The 21,636-nt window shown below is 39.2% G+C and overlaps 1 protein-coding gene across 6 annotated transcripts in view; it reads right to left on the bottom strand.

The window, feature by feature from the left end:
- LOC126163154 (protein CLEC16A homolog) overlaps positions 1–21,636 on the bottom strand; it is a 212,618-nt gene that overhangs the window by 157,802 nt on the left and 33,180 nt on the right. For all 6 annotated transcript variants that reach the window (XR_007535169.1, XR_007535168.1, XM_049920088.1 and 3 more), the window contains exons 4-7: positions 16,981–17,129; positions 13,021–13,250; positions 12,742–12,931; positions 10,372–10,545 (exon numbers count right to left, since the gene is read on the bottom strand). Coding sequence is in view for 4 of the 6 variants with exons in the window: in XM_049920088.1 (XP_049776045.1) it covers positions 10,372–10,545; positions 12,742–12,931; positions 13,021–13,250; positions 16,981–17,129 (743 nt within the window). In the remaining 2 variants the exon portion in view is untranslated. The remainder of the gene's footprint in view (positions 1–10,371; positions 10,546–12,741; positions 12,932–13,020; positions 13,251–16,980; positions 17,130–21,636) is intronic.

Raw genomic sequence — 21,636 nt, 5'->3', positions numbered from 1 at the left:
TATTAAAATCCATGGAGAAGAAATAAAAACTTTTGAGGTTTGCCGATGACATTGTAATTCTGTCAGAGACAGCAAAGGAGTTGGAAGAGCAGCTGAACGGAATGGACAGTGTCTTGAAAGGAGGGTATAAGATGAACATCAACAAAAGCAAAACGAGGATAATGGAATGTAGCCGAATTAAGTCGGGTGATGCTGAGGGAATTACGTTAGGAAATGAGACACTTAAAGTAGTAAAGGAGTTTTGCTATTTGGGGAGCAAAATAACTGACGATGGTCGAAGTAGAGAGGATATAAAATGTAGACTGGTGATGGCAAGGAAAGTGTTTCTGAAGAAGAAAAATTTGTTAACATTGAGTATAGATTTAAGTGTCAGGAAGTCGTTTCTGAAAGTATTTGTATGGAGTGTAGCCATGTATGGAAGTGAAATGTGGACGATAAATAGTTTAGACAAGAAGAGAATAGAAGCTTTCGAAATGTGGTGCTACAGAAGAATGCTGAAGATTAGATGGGTAGATCACATAACTAATGAGGAGATACTGAATAGAATTGGGGAGAAGAGGAGCTTGTGGCACAACTTGACTATAAGAAGGGATCGGTTGGTAGGACATGTTCTGAGACATCGAGGGATCACCAATTTAGTATTGGAGGGCAGCGTGGAGGGTAAAAATTGTATAGGGAGACCAAGAGATGAATACATTAAGCAGATTCAAAAGGATGTAGGTTGCAGTAGGTACTGGGAGATGAACACGCTTGCACAGGGTAGAGTAGCATGGAGAGCTGCATCAAACCAGTCTCAGGACTGAAGACCGCAACAACAACAACAACAACAACAACAACAACAACAACAGTTGTAATTTTGTATGTTCTACATAAAAAGTCGAGGCCTACTAATAAACATCTTCTTGAGTTCATTAGTGAATTGGTTAAAGGCTTTGGCGAACAAAGGTGGATTGGTTGACTCAACTTCCACTGAAAACAATTCACCTGTAAATAACTCAGTGTAAGACATTTTCCTAAATTGATTCCAGCTGCAGAAAAGTCAAAATAGCCTAAGAGGCGATGCAAAGTTTCTGTAGAAAGAAGCAAGGCAATATCTGGCAAATTGAGAAGGAGAGATACCAGGTACTACTGCAAGAATGTGACGTAGGGCTACATTTTCCAAAAAGCTTCAAAATTTTTCACACTAAACCAAGTGCAACTAAGTAATTTTAAATAATGAAAACCACATTTTAAAACAATTTTATTTATAGTACCAACAGATTCTAATCTTATTTCCATCTGGGAAATTACAGACAAAACAACTGTTGTTTCAAAAAAAACAATACATTTTAATTTCAATATAAAAAAAATCTTATAGACATAATTTTATGTTTCTTTGGAGCATTTCATGGAAAAAATATATCTTTCAAATGCAATAAAGTGGTATAAATTATGTGCAATAGGACTCGCTACACAAAAGTCAGAAAAACTGTGGAAAATGCACATTATCAGCCAGCTGAACAACACCGTAGCTGCCCAGTCCTCCAAGTGGCAAAAGAACTGTGCGTTTACTGGTTACAGCAAAATAGACACCTAGACAACATGAAATTCCTGTTAGTTTCCACAACATATATGCGAAACACAGTCTACCATAGTTCCCTCTACAGGAATGGGAAAGGGATGGGAGTATGATTCTGAAACCATACCTTGGTTTGTGGAGAAGAGACTTAGATTATGTGCACAATATTTTGCTATGTACTAATCACAATCAGTTCTTATTTTGCTATGATTTAAAACACATAACATATTTCCATTTTAAGTTTTGAAAGCCCACTGACTCCTATCCAAGATTAGATTAATTTTTTTTATTATATGGTTTTAACATTTCGTGAGTCTTTATGGAACTGAGTCAATGATATTGTGAAATGAGCTTATCACCTTAAGATGTGCGAATCCATTACATTAATTCAGTAGAAATAGCGCATAATGCAATAACCAATGGTGATAGAAGAAGTTGTATTAGCAAAACATTGTGCTCACTTTATTTAGAAATAATAAATGCAATCATCAGGCCTAAAATTTATCAAACAATGGAAACTCCACATAGGAATATCTACAATGTAGGAAAAGACAGACTGCCACTTACCACAAAGAAGACAAGTTAATTTGCAGACAGGTATAACTAAAAGACACTTACACAAAGCTTTTGGCCACAGTCTTCATCAGAAAAATGGTGATGGTGTGTGTGTGTGTGTGTGTGTGTGTGTGTGTGTGTGTGTGTGTGTGTGTTTCTCTTTTGCTGATGAAGGCTATGGCTGAATGCTTTGTGTAAGCGTCTCAATTGTACCTGTCTGCAACTTAATACATACATACATTAATCCTTGTTCCATAGATCAAGGATACGACATTTCGTAATGATGTGGAACGTGCCACTTTAACGTAAATTTTCTTTACACAAAATAACTACTTAATTTTTTCAGTTACTACTTCATGTCTAAGAATTCATCTATTGAGTAGAAGGAGTTGTTATTCAGAAATTCTTTTAATTTGCTTTTAAATGTTGGTTGGCTATCTGTCAGACTTTTAATACTATTTTGCAAATGACCAAAGATTTTTGTGTCCACATAATTCACCCATGTCTGTGCACATGTGCAGATGCAAATGCTTGACAAACAAATGCTTGGAATGTTTTGCTGGCAGTGTCATAGTCATACAATTAAATTATTTGCTAACATCTTAAAAATATTCAGTTTCTTTTCTCTCTCTCATGTAAAAGTTCTCCAACTGAATGAATGAATGAATGAATGAAAAACTGTGAAAAGTGTTGAAAATGTCAAGGTAGAGAACGTTATTATCAATCACCTAACTTTTATCTTACAATGAAATCTCATATCTAAGTTGCAGATTGAATTTAATCTCCATGATATTAAAACTGGACCTTTATCAGAATTTGACTTAAATTTTAACTTATTCTGCGCAGTAATTTTTCACTGTGGATTCACTGGATTCACTGTACCGCGAACTGACAAGTATTACAATTAACCAAAATACACACATCAAAAAAAGTTTTGCGTCACCTCGGTTCCAAGAGTTCCAGAACCTGTACAGAAAATTGGAATAGAGACCAACATAAACATCATTTCCGCCCTTTATATTGCTCATGAAAACCACACATTTCATGGTGTACAACCCTACAGCAAGACCTTCAGAGGTGGTGGCCCAGATTGCTCTACACACTGGTACCTCTAATACCCAGTTGCAGGTCCTCTTGCATTAATGCATGCCTTTGTTCATCGTGGCATACTGTCCACAAGTTCATCAAGGCACTGTTGGTCTAGAGTGTCCCGTTTCTCAACAGCGATTCGGCGTAGATCCCTCAGAGTGGTTGGTGGGTCACATCGTCCATTAACAGCTGTTTTCAATCCATCCCACGCTTGTTCGATAGGGTTCATGTCTGGGGAACATGCTGACCACTCTAGTCAAGTGATGTCGTTATCCTAAAGAAAATCATTCAAAAGATGTGCACGATGGGGGCAAGAATTGTCGTCCATGAAGATGTATGCCTTGCCAATATGCTGCCGATATGGTTCCACTATTGTTCAGAAGATGGCAGTCACATATCGTATAGCCATTACGGCGCCTTCCATGACCACCAGTGGCATACGTCGGCCCCACATAATGCCACCCCAAAACAGCAGGGAACCTCCACCTTGCTGCACTCACTGGATAGTGTGTCTAAGGTGTTCAGCCTGACCAGGTTGCCTCCAAACAAGTCTCTGACGATTTTCTGGTTGAAGGCATATGCAACATTCATCAGTGAAGAAAACGTGATGCCAATCCTGAGCAGTCCATTTGGTATGTTGTTGGGCCCAATTGTACAGCGCTGCATGGTGTCATGTTTGCAAAGACGGACAATGCCATGGACGTCGGCAGTGAAGTAGCGCATCAAGTAGCCTATTGCACACAATTTGAGTCATAACACAACATCCTGTCGCTGCACGAAAAGCATTATTCAACAGGGTGGCATTGCTGTCAACGTTCCTCCGAGCCATAATCCATAGGTAGCAGTCATCCACTGGAGTAGCAGCCCTTGGGCGGCCTCAACGAGGCATTTCATTGACATTTCCTGTCACTCTGTATCTCCTCCATGCCCGAACAACATCACTTTGGTTCACTCCGAGATGCCTGGACACTTCCCTTGTTGAGAGCCCTTCCAAGCATAAAGCAACAATGTGGACGGGATCGAATCGCAGCACTGACCGCCGTACCGCGGCATTGACCATCTAGGCATGGTTGACCTACAGACAATACGAGCCGTGTACCTTCTTCCTGGAGGAATGACTGGAACTGATTGGCTGTTGGACCCCCTCCATGTAATAAGCGCTGCTCATGCATGGTGGTTTGCATCTTTGGGTAGGTTTAGTGACATCTCTGAACATTCAAAGGGACTGTGTCTGTGATACAATGTCCACAGTCAACGTCTATCTTCAGGAGTTCTAGGAACTGGGGTGATGAAAAACTTTTTTTGATGTGTCTATTTGTATCAACTCCTTCTTCAACATTAAAAACACATGTTAATAATTGCACTAACAAGCTGCACTCCAGTCTCTCCCAAAGAAAGACATTATCGCAAAATGCTAATTTTTTCTTTGCTGTTCAAACGCAGTTGAGATCGATACTGGGTCAGACTGTGAAATAGTCTGGAAAAAGCTGTCAATCAGACAAGGATTGACCATTGTATTAGGATGTTTTTATAGACCACCAGCATCCGCAACAAACATCGCAGAACGTTTCAGGGAAAGTCTTGAGTACATAGGAAGTAAATATCCAAATTAGCCATTAGTTATAGGTGGAGACTTTAATCATTGACTGAGAAAATTACACATTTATCACAGGGGCAGAAGAAAAGATTCATGAGAAGTTATTCTAGGAGCACTCTCAACATACAACCTTGAGCAGTTTGTTAGAAAACCAACTCTAAGTGGGAACATATTAGATATCTTGGTGACAAACAGACCTGATCCTAGGTATTGTACACCAAGTGCTAAGAGAAGTATGTGCCTAGCAAAAATATAGGGGAGGGAAAGGACCCACCTTGGTACGACAAACATATTAGGAAGTTGCTGAGAAAGCAGAGAATGTTGCACAGTTGTTTTAATCGTAGTCACTCCCCCACTGACAAACAGAAATTATGCGAAATGAAAGCAGCTGTCAGAAGGACAATGAGAGATTCTTTTAACGAATTTTAAAGCAATATTTTATCTGCAGATTCTAAAAATAACCCCAAAAAATTTTGGTCGTACATACAATCTATGGACACTACAAATAACTCAATACCTTCTATTGCTGACAGTACGGATAATATGACTGATGATGATAAACAGAAGGCCAAAATTCTAAACCTAGTTTCCAAAAACTCGTTTACGGTAGAGGACTGCAGCACCATTCCCCCTTTCAATTATCGAACAAACGAAGGATGGTTGACATAGCGTTTAGTGTATTTGGGACTGTAAAACAGTTAAGATCCTTAGACGCCAGGAAGGCATCTGGCCAGGCCGGTATCCCCGTAAGATTTTATATTGACTATGCTACAAATATAGCACCATTCTTATCCATCATCTATCATAGATCATTGGAACAGTGGAAAGTTCCACAGGACTGGAAGAAGGTCCAGGACCATAGCAATCTATAAAAAGTGTAGATCATTGCATGCACATATGATGATGATGTTGTTGTTGTTGTTGTTGTGGTCTTCACCCTGAGACTGGTTTGAAGCAGCTCTCCATGCTACTCTATCCTGTGCAAGCTTCTTCATCTCCCAATACCTACTGCAACCTACATCCTTCTGTATCTGTTTAGTATATTCATCTCTTGGTCTCCCTCTACGATTTTCACCCTCCACACTGCCCTCCAATACCAAACTGGTGATCCCTCGATGCCTCAGAACATGTCCTACCAACTGATCCCTTCTTCTAGTCAAGTTGTGCCACAAACTTCTCTTCTCCCCAGTTCTATTCAATATCTCCTCATTAGTTATGTGATCTACCCATCTAATCTTCAGCATTCTTCTGTAGCACCACATTTCGAAAGCTTCTATTCTCTTCTTGTCCAAACTATTTATCGTCCATGTTTCACTTTCATACATGGCTACACTCCATACAAATACTTTCAGAAACGACTTCCTGACACTTAAATCTATACTCAATGTTAACAAATTTCTCTTCTTCAGGAACACTTTCCTTGCCATTGCCAGTCTACATTTTATATCCTCTCTAGCTCGACCATCATCAGTTACTTTGCTCCCCAAATAGCACAACTCATTTACTACTTTAAGTGTCTCAATTCCTAATCGAATTCCCTCAGCGTTACCCGACTTAATTTGACTACATTCCATTATCCTTGTTTTGCTTTTGATGATGTTCATCTTATATCCTCCTTTCAAGACACTATCCATTCCGTTCAACTGCTCTTCCAACTCCTTTGCTGTCTCTGACAGAATTACAATGTCACCGGCAAACCTCAAAGTTTCTATTTCTTCTCCATGGATTATAATACCTACTCCGAATTTTTCTTTTGTTACCTTCACTGCTTGCTCAATATACAGATTGAATATCATCGGGGAGAGGCTACAACCCTGTCTCACTCCCTTCCCAACCACTGCTTCCCTTTCATGCCCCTTGACCCTTATAACCGCCATCTGGTTTCCATACAAATTGTAAATAACCTTTCGCTCCCTCTATTTTACCCCTGCCACCTTCAGGATTTGAAAGAGTATTCCAGTCAACATTGTCAAAAGCTTTCTCTAAGTCTACAAATGCTAGAAACGTAGGTTTGCCTTTCCTTAATCTAGCTTCTAAGATAAATCATGGGGCCAGTATTGCCTCACGTGTTCCAATACTGCTACGGAATCCAAACTGATCTTCCCCGAGGTCCGCTTCTACCAGTTTTTCCATTCGTCTGTAAAGAATTCACATTAGTATTTTGCATCTGTGACTTATTAAACTGATAGTTCGGTAATTTTCACATCTGTCAACACCTGCTTTTTTTGGGATTGGAATTATTATATTCTTCTTGAAGTCTGAGGGTATTTCGCCTGTCTCATACATCTTGCTCACCAGATGGTAAAGTATTGTCAGGACTGGCTCTCCCAAGGCTGTCAGTAGTTCTAATGGAATGTTGTCTACTCCTGGGGCCTTGTTTCGACTTATGTCTTTCAGTGCTCTATCAAACTCTTCACACAGTATTGTATCTCCCATTTCATCTTCATCTACAATCTCTTCCATTTCCATAACATTGTCCTCAAGTACATCGCCCTTGTATAGACCCTCTATATACTCCTTCCACCTTTCTGCTTTCCCTTCTTTGCTTAGAACTGGGTTTCCATCTGAACTCTTGATATTCATACAAGTGGTTCTCTTTTCTCCAAAGATCTCTTATTTTTTCTGTAGGCACTATCTATCTTACCCCTAGTGAGATAAGCCTCTACATCCTTACATTTGTCCTCTAGCCATCCCTGCTTAGTCATTTTGCACTTCCTGTCAATCTCATTTTTCAGACATTTGTATTCCTTTTTGCCTGCTTCATTTACTGCATTTTTATATTTTCTCCTTTCATCAATTAAATTCAATATTTCTTCTGTTACCCAAGGATTTCTACTACCCCTCTTCTTTTTGCCTACTTGATCCTCTGCTGCCTTCACTATTTCATCTCTCAAAGCTACCCATTCTTCTTCTATTGTATTTCTTTCCCCCATTCCTGTCACTTGTTCCCTTATGCTCTCCCTGAAACTCTGTACAACCTCTGGTTTAGTCAGTTTATCCAGGTCCCATCTCCTCAAATTCCCACCTTTTTGCAGTTTCTTCAGTTTTAATCTACAGCTCATAACCAATAGATTGTGGTCAGAGTCCACATCTGCCCCTGGAAATGTCTTATAATTTAAAACCTGGTTCCTAAATCTCTGTCTTACCATTGTATAATCTATCTGAAACCTGTCAGTATCTCCAGGCTTCTTCCATGTATACAACCTTCTTTTATGATTCTTGAACCGAGTTGTGCTCTGTGCAAAATTCCACCAGGCGGCTTCCTCTTTCATTTCTTAGCCCCAATCCATATTCACCTACTACGTTTCCTTCTCTCCCTTTTCCTACTCTCGAATTCCAGTCACCCATGACTATTAAATTTTCCTCTCCCTTCACTACTTGAATAATTTGTTTTATTTCATCAAACATTTCTTCGTCATCTGCACAGCTAGTTGGCATATAAACTTGTACTACTGTTGTAGGCGTGGACTTCTTGTCTATCTTGGCCACGATAAGGCGTTGACTATGATGTTTGTAGTAGTTTACCCGCACTCCTATTCTTTTATTCATTATTAAACCTACTGCTGCATTACCCCTATTTGATTTTGTATTTAAAACCCTGTATTCACCTGACCAGAAGTCTTGATCCTCTTGCCACCGAACTTCACTAATTCCCACTATATCTAACTTTAACCTATCCATTTCCCTTTTTAAATTTTCTAACCTACCCGCTCGATTAAGGAATCTGACATTCCACGCTCCGATCTGTAGAACGCCAGTTTTCTTTCTCCTGATAACGACGTCCTCCTGAGTAGTCCCCGCCCGAAGGTCTCAATGGGGAACTATTTTACCTCCGGAATATTTTACCCAAGAGGGCACCATCATCATTTAACCATACAGTAAAGCTGCATGCCCTTGGGAAAAATTTATGGCTGTAGTTTCCCCTTGCTTTCAGCCGTTTGCAGTACCAGCACAGCAAGGCCGTTTTGGTTAGTGTTGTAAGGCCAGATCAGTCAATCATCCAGACTGTTGCCCCTGTAACTACTGAAAAGGCTGCTGCCCCTCTTCAGGAACCATACGTTTGTCTGGCCTCTCAACAGATACCCCCCATTGTGGTTGCACCTACGGTACGGCTATCTGTATCGCTGAGGCACGCAAGCCTCCCCACCAACGGCAAGGTCCATGGTTCTTGGCGGAGGGGGAGGGGGGGGGGGGTGTTTGCACATAATTACCGGCCAATTTCACTGACATCGATTTGTAGTAGAATCATGGAACATATTTTGTTTTCAGACATAAGGACCTTTCGAGACTCTGAGAAGCTCATCTGCAGAAACCAGCACAGTTGTAGGAAACAGCGGTAATACAGGACACAGCTGGCCCTCTTTGTGCATAATATACAACAGGCTATATATACCGGCTCCCAGGTTGATGCCATATTTCTCGACTTTCAAAAGGTGTTTGACTCGGTGCTGCACTGTCGGTTGCTCCAAAACATGCGAGCTTACAGTCTACCTGATGACAAATGTGGTTGGATAGAAAATTTTCTATCAGGCAGGGAGCAGTATGTTGTCCTGAACGGGGTGACTTCAACAGAAACAAGCCTAACTTTAGGTGTACCCTAGGGCAGCGTAATAGGTCCGCTGCTTTTTACGATTTACATAAGCAATCTGGTTGACGGTATTGACAGCGGCATTAGACTGTTTGCTGATGATCCTGTAGTCTACAGGAAAGTAGTATCACACGTAAGTTGTGAACAAATCAATGAGGATTTGCAGAAAATAAATGTGTGGTGTAAAGACTGGCAGTTATCTCTCAATATTACTAAGTGTAACCTACTGCATATAACAACGCAAAAATCCCCATTAATGTACAAGTACAAAATAAATGCCCAGTCTTTGGAAGCGGTACCATCCGTCAAATATCTGGGTGCGACTATTCAAAATCATCTCAAATGCAACGATCAGATTACACAAGTAACAGGTAAGGCGAACTCTAGATTGTGGATTATTGGTAGAATCCAGAAGCAATGCAGTCCTTCAACAAAGGAAATAGTTTACAATACGTTACTTTGTCCAGTCTTAGAGTACTATTTGTCTGTATGGGACCCTTACCAGATGCGTCTGATTGAAGAGATTTAGAAGAGAAGAGCAGCAAGATTATTGACTGGCACATTTAGCCATCATGAGAGTGTTACAAATCTCATAGAAAGTTTGAAGTGGGACAAACTTGCAAATAGAAGGCACGCTAAACAGAAGGGGCTGTTCACTAAATTCCGAAATCCAATCTTCACCGAGGATATAGAGCATATATTATTACCACAAACTTTCAAATCATGCAATGATTACCATTCAAAGATAAGGGAAATTAGAGCTCACACTGAGGCGTTCAGACAGTTGTTTTTCCCTTGCGCAATTCGCAAATGGAACAGACGAAGGGGAAATATGACTTTGGCACAAATTGTGCTCTCCACCATACACCGCTTGGTGGCTAGCAGAGGATATATGTAGATGTAGATATTTTCTACAGAAAGCATGAAACAGAGGGCAGGGTACTACAATACATAAATATTTAACATAAGCAATGAGTAACTTACCTGAGCCCGTCTATAAGTTGCAAGTTTATCAGAAGCTCCTTGTGAAAAAATTTCCATGTCACCATTGAGTATTATCCATGCTAACACTTGAACCAGTGGCTTGTGAGTGATTATAAGGAAAACTTGTGACAACAGGAATAATGAAACAACACTGCTTACATGGGGCTTCGTATCCTGCAGAAAGGGACAAAAAAGTGAAAACTTATCATCATTGAATATGTTTTCAATTGTAATTTTCAACCATAATTAAAATAAAAATTTAACACATCAACCAGAAGGAACTGATATAATTATTTTTAGTCATTTTCTTCCTGTCAAATTAGTAATTTGGCAACTATGTACAGTTTGGTGAAATCTCAACATGCTTAATTTGAAGATGTCATATCACAGGGTGCTAAAAAAGGCCTGTAAACATATGTCCAAAAGCAAATTTTTATCGAAACATGAGTTGCCACTCATTCTTATACATCTTTCAGACATTCTTGTCAATGAATCACAAATTAATGCAAACAGGACAAATATTCCTGTAATGTGTGTACATTATCAGTCAATGTGGAAAATACTGATGCTCTAAAATTTTCCCAAAGCCAAAAATTTTAAGAGACCAAGATCAGGTGAACAGAGAGGCCATGCTACTGAACCTCTTTGACCAACCCACTCTTTATTAAATGTTTTTATTTAGTTCTGTCACTTGAGGCATATAAAATAAGTCTGGGCACCATTGTTCATAAACTTCATCCACTGTCTTTCTGCAAGAGAAACTTTCTCCAATAGCGCAGGGAATTTTTCGCACACAAGTTGGTGATAAACAGTGCCTGTTAATTTGTCCGGGAAAGTAAATGGTCCTATGAATCTGTTACCAAAATTCCGGTGCACACACTGACTAACGTGAGTCTGATGCCTTGTTTCCATGCAGTTTATATGTGTAACTGCTTGCTCAGAATAGACCACACAAGAATATAGTTTATGTCTTCAGCAGCACCAGTCCTGCCACACATATTTCAGGATCATCATCTACTCATCGCACCACTAACTCTTCCATATTAGGGGTGTGAACTGTGTGATGTCTAATGTGATCCCTTGTTGTGTTGGCTATGATCCCACAACTGAAAGTTGCTGGAGCAGCTTGCTGAAGCCCCCCTACAGATGGAATGCAGAAATAAGTATGTAGTTTGGCATACATTAAACATACTGTAGATGAAATTTGTTGGCTAAGCCAGCAGAATACCTTGCCTGTCATTTCTCACATGGAATAATAGCACTCAATTTCACTTTTTACATTATTCACACTTCACAGAATCACTTATCTCATTCTCACGCCAATGCAACCTCAGCCTTGAGTCTTCTACTTGTTTGGATCTATGTACAAGGGGTGTTCAGTAAGTAACACAACATTTATTTTTCTCTACCACTTTAGGTTCAAAAAATGCAGAATTGGCTGAGGGACATCAAGGGATATTCCCACTTCAGCCCCTATAGTTTCATGAAAATCTCATAGGGAGCAGTGCTATACGTACCCTTCAAAACAGCATCTGTAATGACTGTGTGATCCACACAGAGAAACTTTCTTTTGGCGGAAAACGATCTTGACAAACATTCATAGGCACTTGCAGAATGTCTACGGATATCTAGCACTGAACAAAAGCATCATGGTGAGTCTGGGGCGAGGCATCTGTCATCATCGCAACAAAGTTGCACAAACCTGTCCAATCTCCCATACGCCGGCCAGCTGCACACAGCTGCGATTCCCGCAATACTGGAATGCGCCGACACTCTCATTCGAGGTGATCAAAGGATCGCAATCAAACACATTGCTGCATAACTGGGTGTCTCTGTAGGTAGGCCTCACACAAGTCTGCGCACCCAAGTGGAGCTCACAAAACTTCATTGGACTGCTCCTCCTCATACACCAACACAGCCTGGATCTCACATCTTCCGATTTCCATACATTTGACCCAATGAAGGATGCACTCCTCAGGAAGCAGTATGGTAATGGTGGGGAGGTCATTGATGAAGCAATATGTTGGCTCTGATGACCAGTAGAGTGGTACCAAGCAGGCATACAGGCCCTACCAGTACGCTGGCATAAGGCCGTCACATTAAGCAGAAATTATTTTGAAAAATACAGTTTGTAGGTAAAAGAGTGGGTAATAATATGGTGTACTGAAATCCTGAATAAATCCAACCTGCTTTCAAAGAGAAATGTGTTGCGTTACTTATTGAATGCCTCTTGCAGTCTCTGTGTTCCTCCAAACTGCTTGACATTTATCAACCGTAACAAATTACACTTCTTAGATCTGTAAGCATTAATGTCAACAATGTCTAGTTTCCTGGCATAAATGTTTCAAAGTGAATTCTCAAAATGCTCACCTCAAGCTGTGAATGCCTCCTTCGTTTTGTTAGGGAATATACATATAATGGTATAAGTAGTTTATTCAATAGATGATCAGTAAGGACTTGATTCAAGTCAGCTATATCCAAACATAAAATATCATTCAGATAATGCAAATGATCCAAATGTTCAGCAACGAGATCTGATAGACGATTCTGACTCTGATGACTGCAACAAAACAAAGTGGTAACCAATATAACTCAGGAAGAGAAAGATTTTATTGTACATAGTAAGCTTTGAGATTGCACTATACTTACTCAGCATCATTTCGAACACATATATCAAGCTCTAGGACATGATTGCCAATGAACCAAACAAGGTTTGAAAAATATGGAGCAGCTGTTTTGTCTCGGATAAATTTGAGCATTGATCTGTCTTCTACCCTGTATACATTCAGTGTCAGTGTTCGTACTGCAATACGCACCATGCTCTCCGGGTGGTTGAAAAATTTTATTGCCTCAGTGTACAAAGGGAAATCATTTGTGTGCTGAAAGTGAGACAAAAAAAATTAATAAAACACACACACACACACACAAGGCCAAACATCTTCAGTGACACTTTTATAAGGCAGCTATTTGACGCTATACAAAACCTGTTGTCAATGAAATATGATATGTATCAAGACAACAACACAGAGTCATGCTGATTTAGGTTTCTCACTGTTTTCCTAAATCATTTCAGACAATTTCCAGGATGTCCAAGATGTATCCTTCAACAAGGCCACAAATGACTACCTGCCCACTCCTCATTAATCATATAATCATATATTATATTCATACATCTGTATATATATGACATCTTTTTTACCCTTTCATTAAGAGGACAAATCCTGTAGTTATAAATGTAAAAAGATACTTGGATGAATAAATTATTGCTACTACTAGACACCAGTTCTTTCATCCACTTAAACCAACACCTGTCAAACTACCAGAAACAAACAGAACATTGAGGGACTGGTTGCATTCATAAGACAACAGACAGAGAGAGAAAAACTGATGATCTCATACACAGAATTTATCATTTCATCACAAACCCATTGAGACAAACTTAACAGTTAATTCCGCTGTTTCCTGGCTATGAAGAATTCTTTCATGCAAGGTTTCCTGCAACAAGAACCCCTTTCACTTCCTGTACATCTTTATGGTGTGTTAACAGGCCCACACTTTTAAAATCACAAATATAGTTGGAAAATTTACAACTAAGATTCAGCTATCATATATGTACAGCCCATACAACCAATATGTGTGCCTGATAGTTGAGCTGCACTTGTGCCTTGGAGGGCAAATGTGTAGCTATTACATACTATATAATTAAAAGGAAACAAAATATCTGGTCAGTACTTAAATTCAGGAGGCAAATTTCTAAAAATTGCCAGCAGATACAAAAAAAGAACAGAAAATATCCTAGCTTACAAAACTGTCAGTTCTTTCCTCAGAAAGGAAAAGAAGGGTAGATGGAGGGCAGTTGGAAAGGAGGGCAGATCACTTAATAGCCTGGAATTAAAGCAACCCACCTGTTCTATGGACCAGGGGAGACAAAGCTCTAAGCTTCTCCAGCCTTCAAACTTTTTCTCCCTGAGGAATAAACTAATCATTCCAAACAATGGTATAGTTGTAAATAGTCTTGACAAATACAGATTTTGTCAAATTTTCATTTTACCTTCTCACAGTCTCAAAGGAATGTCAGAGTATTTTGAATTAATAAAAATATTCGATCCAGTTCCCCACTGTGGCTCATTTGACATTCTTCTCTCCCCTTTTAACAGTTCTCTTGCTCCATATGATGTATTGTTTGAAGTTCTGATTCTTTATACAAACAACATATTTTTGTGTTTGTCTTACAAGCCCTTGTTAAATAATTGTCCCTTCTGTTTATGTCCATACAATCTTCTTTTCTTTTATACAAAACTTATTGCTCAATTTGATCTGGTACGTCTCCCTCTTCTTAAATAAATTCTTGTAAACTTCATTTCTGTCTTCTTGCTCAAGAGTCTGTTTATTCTGAGCTTTGCACCTACTCTTACTCTTCATTTACGTGTCTATAATCACTTTTAATTCACAAACAGTTTAGGATTCTCAAACCTTTACAATTTGGTAAGGAAAATTCTGGTAGAATGTAAACAATTTAACAATAAAAGAGGCCACATACTGAATAATACAAGCACTGAGTTGTCAAAAGGTAGGTTTCAGACGAATCCTGTATTGAGGTGTAGTATACACATGTATGCAAGGGCAAGAAATATTGGTTTGTTACAGCAGCTGAAATGAACAAATGTAGAGGGATGAGCATGGCTGAAATTAACTTCGGTCACCAATGTTTTTCAATCCATCTGTGAAATTGCGAGTAAACTTCAGATACCAAATTCCACACACAGTGGGCACAGTGAAACAATGAAAATGGCACAGAGATGAATGCTTTGCTCTATGTAAAATAAAGCTACCTGCTGTGTAATACTGCATTAAATGTTTTACAGAGCTGAACAGCAACCTTCATTAGGATTTATGTGATTACATTTCACTACAATTTAAAAAGTTAATGCACAACTCATGTAACCACTGTGATGCCTGCAAGTTGCAGTGCACAAACCGATTACCACAGCACAGCAAAGGCTGTAACAATACTGATAAATTTACCGCATAGTCAGAAGGTGGGAAGTACATCAGAAGCTTCCAAACTATATATATGTAGAAGAGAATTTAACACATTTTGATGCTTTTTAAATAATTAAGTCCACCAATATTGGCTCTGTAGGTCACCGAAAAATCTTTGAGGCAAGCAAATAAATAACATGGTGAATTTCAGTTGCTTTCAATTAGTAATATCTCATGAAAGAACATTCAAGTGCAACCCATCTTCTAATACGACAACTCTCTCCACATGAAAATTTACTGTGAGAATAGTACCTAGGAAAGAACACACTATCAACACTTTTTCAATGAATAAACATTTTAACTAGAGCTTATCGGCCCATATATCAGGTAATAAAATTTGTTGTCAATCATTCAGTCCATTTGAAAAGAAACAATAATTTCTATAGTTACAGAGAATCAGATACAAAAATTACTTTAAGTACAGTTCAATAAAACTGAAAAAATTACCAATTGGTTGACTAATGTTCCAAAATAATTAGCAGGAAAGTTAGCTATAAAAGAAAATTGAAAAAGCTTTTCAGTACAGTATTTTCTATTCTACTGGTGAATTTTCATTTAGAAAGTATTAAGATATAGTGTTTCCTCTTCTTCCCCTTCAACTCTTCTGTGAGAAGGACCCACAGGCTCCGAAAGCGTGCAAATTTCAGCATCTTTGTATGTGTGTACCCCTGCTGCTACTCGAATAGATTTTATATCTATACAATTACATTATATTTTCAAAAATTATGTTCATTGATATACAACTCAAGTATTGTTTCTGATGTTTAAGCATTATCATGCACTCACACACAAAATTAAATTATGCCCAGCAAGGTCTAAACTGACTTATTGCACACTGTTACAACACGTAGTACATTTGATCTATGGAACATGTAACTATCTAGTATAGTAGCATGAGTGCGCACACACACACACACACACACACACACACACACACACACACAAAAGATCACATATTTGTGCGCGCAAGCTCATGCCATGGGGGGAACAAGAAGTAGAAAAGATAGAACTGAAAAAGAAGCAAGAGAAAGTGGCGTCAAGAACAAAGTAAATAAAACAAGGATCAAAGCAAAACCAAGCAACAACGGAACAGGAATATAAAAGGAAGAGAAGGAGCAGGTCATGAGATTGAGCCTGCAGTCACACTATCAAAAAGGTCTCAACAAAATATGATGAAAGTTTTGGCAAGATTTTTAAAGATAGGAAATGATCATCATTTGATCTCTCAGTTGCAAGGGCAGAAATAAATGTGAAGTACACAAGGATTGATGGACTATAAGATATACAATATTGGGGGAAGCGGAAGGAAGAGAAAAAGAGGGTAAAAGAACAAAAACACGTTAACTTGTAACAGACAGCTGTTTGAAGAAGCATGCAAGGTAAAAAAAATTGTGTTCTGGAATAGAAATGATGATAAGGGATTGGGAAATCTAAAGAATAAAATAAAGAAATGTCAAAACAAAGATCACATTATGTTGAGAAGCAAATATATGAAAGGAACATATTCTGACAGCGCCAACAACTAGCAAACAATAGACAAATCTATGCTTATCTAGAAATACGTACCTCATTGTAGAAAAAGTGTACTGTATGAGCATTTAATTTCAATGAGAGGGTCTTCAGAAATGATATATAGTAAGCCATAACTTCTTCATCAGAGAAATCAAATTTGTGAACTATAATTGAATTTACATGGTTATTGCTCAGAAGGTAATCTGAAAATAAAATTTCAATAACAGTTAGCTTATTTTTTACATCACTCTATTATTCACAAAAATAGTCAACATTCAAATGACATAAGCGTACAACAATTAGTTCTTAACAATTATTAAGTATGAATTTTTTAAGAACTCAGGTGGGAACAAATAACTCCCCAATAAATCTATGCCAAATCTAAAAGTCACAATGTTGAGAAATAACTAGTAACAAATATATTGAACCAGACAGCCTCCATGAGTGTTAATGTTCTTGTGTTTTAAAGCAGATCAGAGATGAACAACTGTGTGATTCAATGTACGTCTAGGAGGAGAGGGGGGGGGGGGGGTGAGAGAGAGGCGGGCAGGGGGTGTATACACATGTATTAACAATTAGAAAAAATAGTTTGTGTAAACAACACTTATTTATCACAGGGATAAGGTAGCAGTGCCATGGGAATGACATATGAAAATAAACATACGTCTGACACATCTGGAGCTATAAAAACCAAACTAGGTACAGACTCCCTACGGTGGGAAAAAATACTGTCACACACACATCCCCAGTGGCAGAATAAGTTAGTCACTTGGAAATGTACAAAATTAATTAAACATGATTAGTATTCATGTTGAATAAACCATTAGTTCAAGTGGTACTGCATCTTTAATTTCGTCCACCAATATATTCGCACAACCATATTACACCTCAGCCAGAAAATATTTTAATTCCCACAGATGGAGAATGCATGGCTCCACTCCTCTTAGTTCAGAACTAAAGGCTTCTTTTTCTCTTTGGAATTTTAAATCAATGCCTCAGCTGTTACCTAACAAACTCATTTAGCCACTTTACATAACTAAATAAATACATAGTCATATGACTTCCAGGCTCAATCAAGCATCTACACTGAAGAGCCAAAGAAACTGGTACACCTGCCTAATATCATGTAGGGTCCCTGCAAGCATGCAGAAGTGCCACAACATGACATGACATGGGCTCAACTAATGTCTGAAGTAGTGCTCGAGGGAATTGACACCATGAATCCTGCAGGGCTGTCCGTAAATCTGTAAGACTGTGAGGGGGTGGAGATCTGTTCTGAACAGCATGTTGCAAGATGATATCCCAGATATGCTCAATAATGTTCATGTCTGGGGAGTTTGGTGGTCAAGAGAAGTGTTTAAACTCAGACGAGTGTTCCTGGAGCCACTGTGTAGCACTTCTGAACATTTGGGGTGTCACACTCTCTTGCTGAAATTGCCCAAGTCCATTGGAATGCACATGGATGCAGATGATCAGACAGGATGCTTATGTACATGTAACGTGGCAAAGTCGTATCTAGATGTATCAGGAGTCCCAAATCACTCCCACTGCACACACCCCACACCATTACAGAGCCTCCACCAGGTTGAACAGTCCCTTGCAGAGTCCATGCATCCATGAGGTAGTCTCCATACCCATACACATCCATCCGCTCTGTACAATTTGAAATGAGACTCGCCCGACCAGGCAACATGTTTCCAGTCATCAACAGTCCAGTGTCTGTGTTGATGGAGCCCAGGCAAAGCTTAAAGCTTTATGTCATGCAGTCATCAAGAGCAAAAAAGTGGGCCTTTGGCTCCGAAAGCCCATATTAATGAGATTTCATTGAATGGTTCACACCCTGACACTTGTTAACAGCCCCCCACTGAAATCTGCAGCAATTTGCAGAAGGGTTGCATTTCTGTCACGTTGAACAATTCTCTTCAGATGTTGTTCGTCCCATTCTTGCAGGATCTTTTTCCAGTTGCAGTAATATCAGAGATTTGGTGTTTTACCAGATTCCTCATATTCATGGTACACTCATGAAATGGTCATATGGGAAAATCCCCACTTCACTGCTACCTCGGACATGCTGTGTCCCACCACTCAAGTGCCGTCTACAACAGCATGTTCAAACTCACTTAAATCTTGATAACCTGCCATCGTAGCAGCAGTAACCGGTCTAACAACTGCACAAGACACTTGCTGTCTTATATAGCTGTTGCCAACTGCAACACCATATTCTGTCTGTTTACATATCTCTGTATTTGAATACACATGCCTATACCAGTTTCTTTGGCACTTCAGTGTATTTTTTTGCCACTCTGATGGCTTGTTTGTCACTGACACAGCTGAATCAAGCAACTTCTCATTTGGCATCACAAGGTGGAGAGTTAACCCCATACCAAAACTGCTCTTCTTACAAAAGACTGATTTTATCACCATGAATTGAAATCACGACCCCTGCATTAGTAACTAGCGGTGCGGCCACTGGACCAGAAAGGTTATCTATTTTGTCACTGTCGACATTACGTAAGATGAAGAATTTAAAAGAACAATATTTTGGCTAATAATAGTTCTAGGTAATGATTTGTCCTTTCCAAACACCCTGCCAGCTTACTTTCGTACTGTTAAAAAAAGTACACAGCAGCAATTGTCCTTAGCACTCTGGTTCCAATAATTAAATTATCACACAAGTAAATAACCCTTTCTGAGACACAATAGTAGTAGTAGTAGTAGTAGTAGTAGTAGTAAGAAATATACTTAAAAGATAAATACAAAACTTTCTGTCAAAATTACACATGGTGTTAGAAACCTGAATATTTTATAGCTTGGCTGTTAGTATATGCCTAAGGAACATCCTTCCAAACAACTTGGAAGGGAGGAAAACAATTTAGTAAGGGCTTGACACTTCTAGTGCCATTGATCAAACAGTGTGCATTCTACCAAAATGTAGTATATGGATGTTTGTGTGCCACAATTAATGCACACTGATGGTCATCTGGCCAAATAAAGAATTCATTCATCACGAAAAGTGTTCTTTTCAAAAGGAAGTAAGTAGCTACATTATTTTTCACCTACCACAACTTCTTGTTCCTCGCTCCTTGCCGCTTGTCCTCTAATTAAAATATGGCCCTATGCCTCAACAGCAGGATCTACACTTGAAGTCTGATATTACACAGTGCTACAATGGGTACAACAAATGCCTTCAGAAAAGTATTGTGTGTCAGACAAACTAGATGGCTGATTTCTCCATCAAGTACATGGACTGAATGGCATGTAATGCAGTCACAGAATTGTAGCAAACAGGAATTTTGATACTGAATCTGTCATATCTGCCTCAATGTCTTCAACATTATATGAACCTCTGCATTGAGCAGAGTGAATTCATTTGGGATCAGATCTTGAAAACGTGATCAGGACAAGCCTCACAGTTGCCAAAGTTGCCCCTTTACTTGGATAAACCAGTGTGGATTTGTCAAAGAATTATGTGCTTGCAAAAGTCACAAAAGCTAGCAGACTGCAGTTCTTTCTGCGGACGTGAGGTTAGTTTCCATGTTGCGGGATTTGAAGAACAATGGTGATGAAAAGGTTTTCATTTATAAGGTTGATGAAAGTTATCAGGGGATTATTCAGGGGGAATGGGGGTGAACCACGTTTAGACGGAGGACTAAATTGAGTAAGACAGGGTTCAATATTGGTTTTAGATCAAGTCTAATTGGTATGTCTGGCGGTGAAAAACTGTTTCCAATACAAGAAAGTTTCTGTATCACTAGCCAAAACTCAGTTCCAACTCCTGGTCCTGCATTTGCTAGCACATGGAATTCCTCCAAATGGTCTGACCACCAAATTAACCTTCTATGGCTGCAACACATCCTTCCATAATGACCTCTACCTGTTGTTGTTTTTTAATTCCGTAACCCTCACCAACCTAGTGTTACAAAACTATATTGTTAATTATTTCATTACATAAAACCAAATAACTCAAGCCAAGCCCCCTTGCACTACCTCTGCTCGATCAGTAAAATGCTCCCACTCTGCTAATCCACAATGTCTGCAGTCCATACCCCAGATTAAAACCCCTACCCTAATCGAACTAGAGAAGCATGAACAATGCCACCTCAAATTGTCCAATCTATCCACCTCATACTTCCTCCTTGGACTACTGCTATCCACCACTTCACTCAAACCTTCCCCACACTCCCTCATTGTAATCATCAAATACTACACCTGTCTCAACCTCAAAAATTCCTTCCCTTCCCCCCCCCCCCCCCCAACCCTACCAATCACCCACACCTCAAAACCAATACTGAACCTTCTCTTACTCAGTTATTTCCTCCATCTAACTGCGACCCATCCCACTACCCTCCTCCTGAATAATCACCTAATAGCTTTCCAGAGTTTTCTAGACTCAAACTTTGCATCACCATCAATCCCCAACCCCTCAAGATAGAAACTGACCTTCCTCTGCACAAAAATCTGCAATCCACCATCTAAAACTTGATATTGACCACAACATTTCACACAACATTTCACCACTGTGGTTTTGTATTTCAGGGCTCTGTCAGATGTCAGACACATCCACCTACAAGCCCTGCTACAGTGATTCCAAAAATCCAACACAATCTCCAGTTTCTCCTCAGACCCCTAGATTCATTCCAGAATGTCTCCCCTGAGGCTATCTACCTTCTCACTTCCCACCACTAACCACATCCTACCTTTTACATGCTT

The sequence above is a fragment of the Schistocerca cancellata genome, chromosome 2, assembly GCF_023864275.1.
Source record: "Schistocerca cancellata isolate TAMUIC-IGC-003103 chromosome 2, iqSchCanc2.1, whole genome shotgun sequence".
Classification (NCBI taxonomy): domain Eukaryota; kingdom Metazoa; phylum Arthropoda; class Insecta; order Orthoptera; family Acrididae; genus Schistocerca; species Schistocerca cancellata.
Note: the sequence above shows the minus strand (reverse complement) of the source record. Positions and strands in the feature narration are given on the sequence as shown.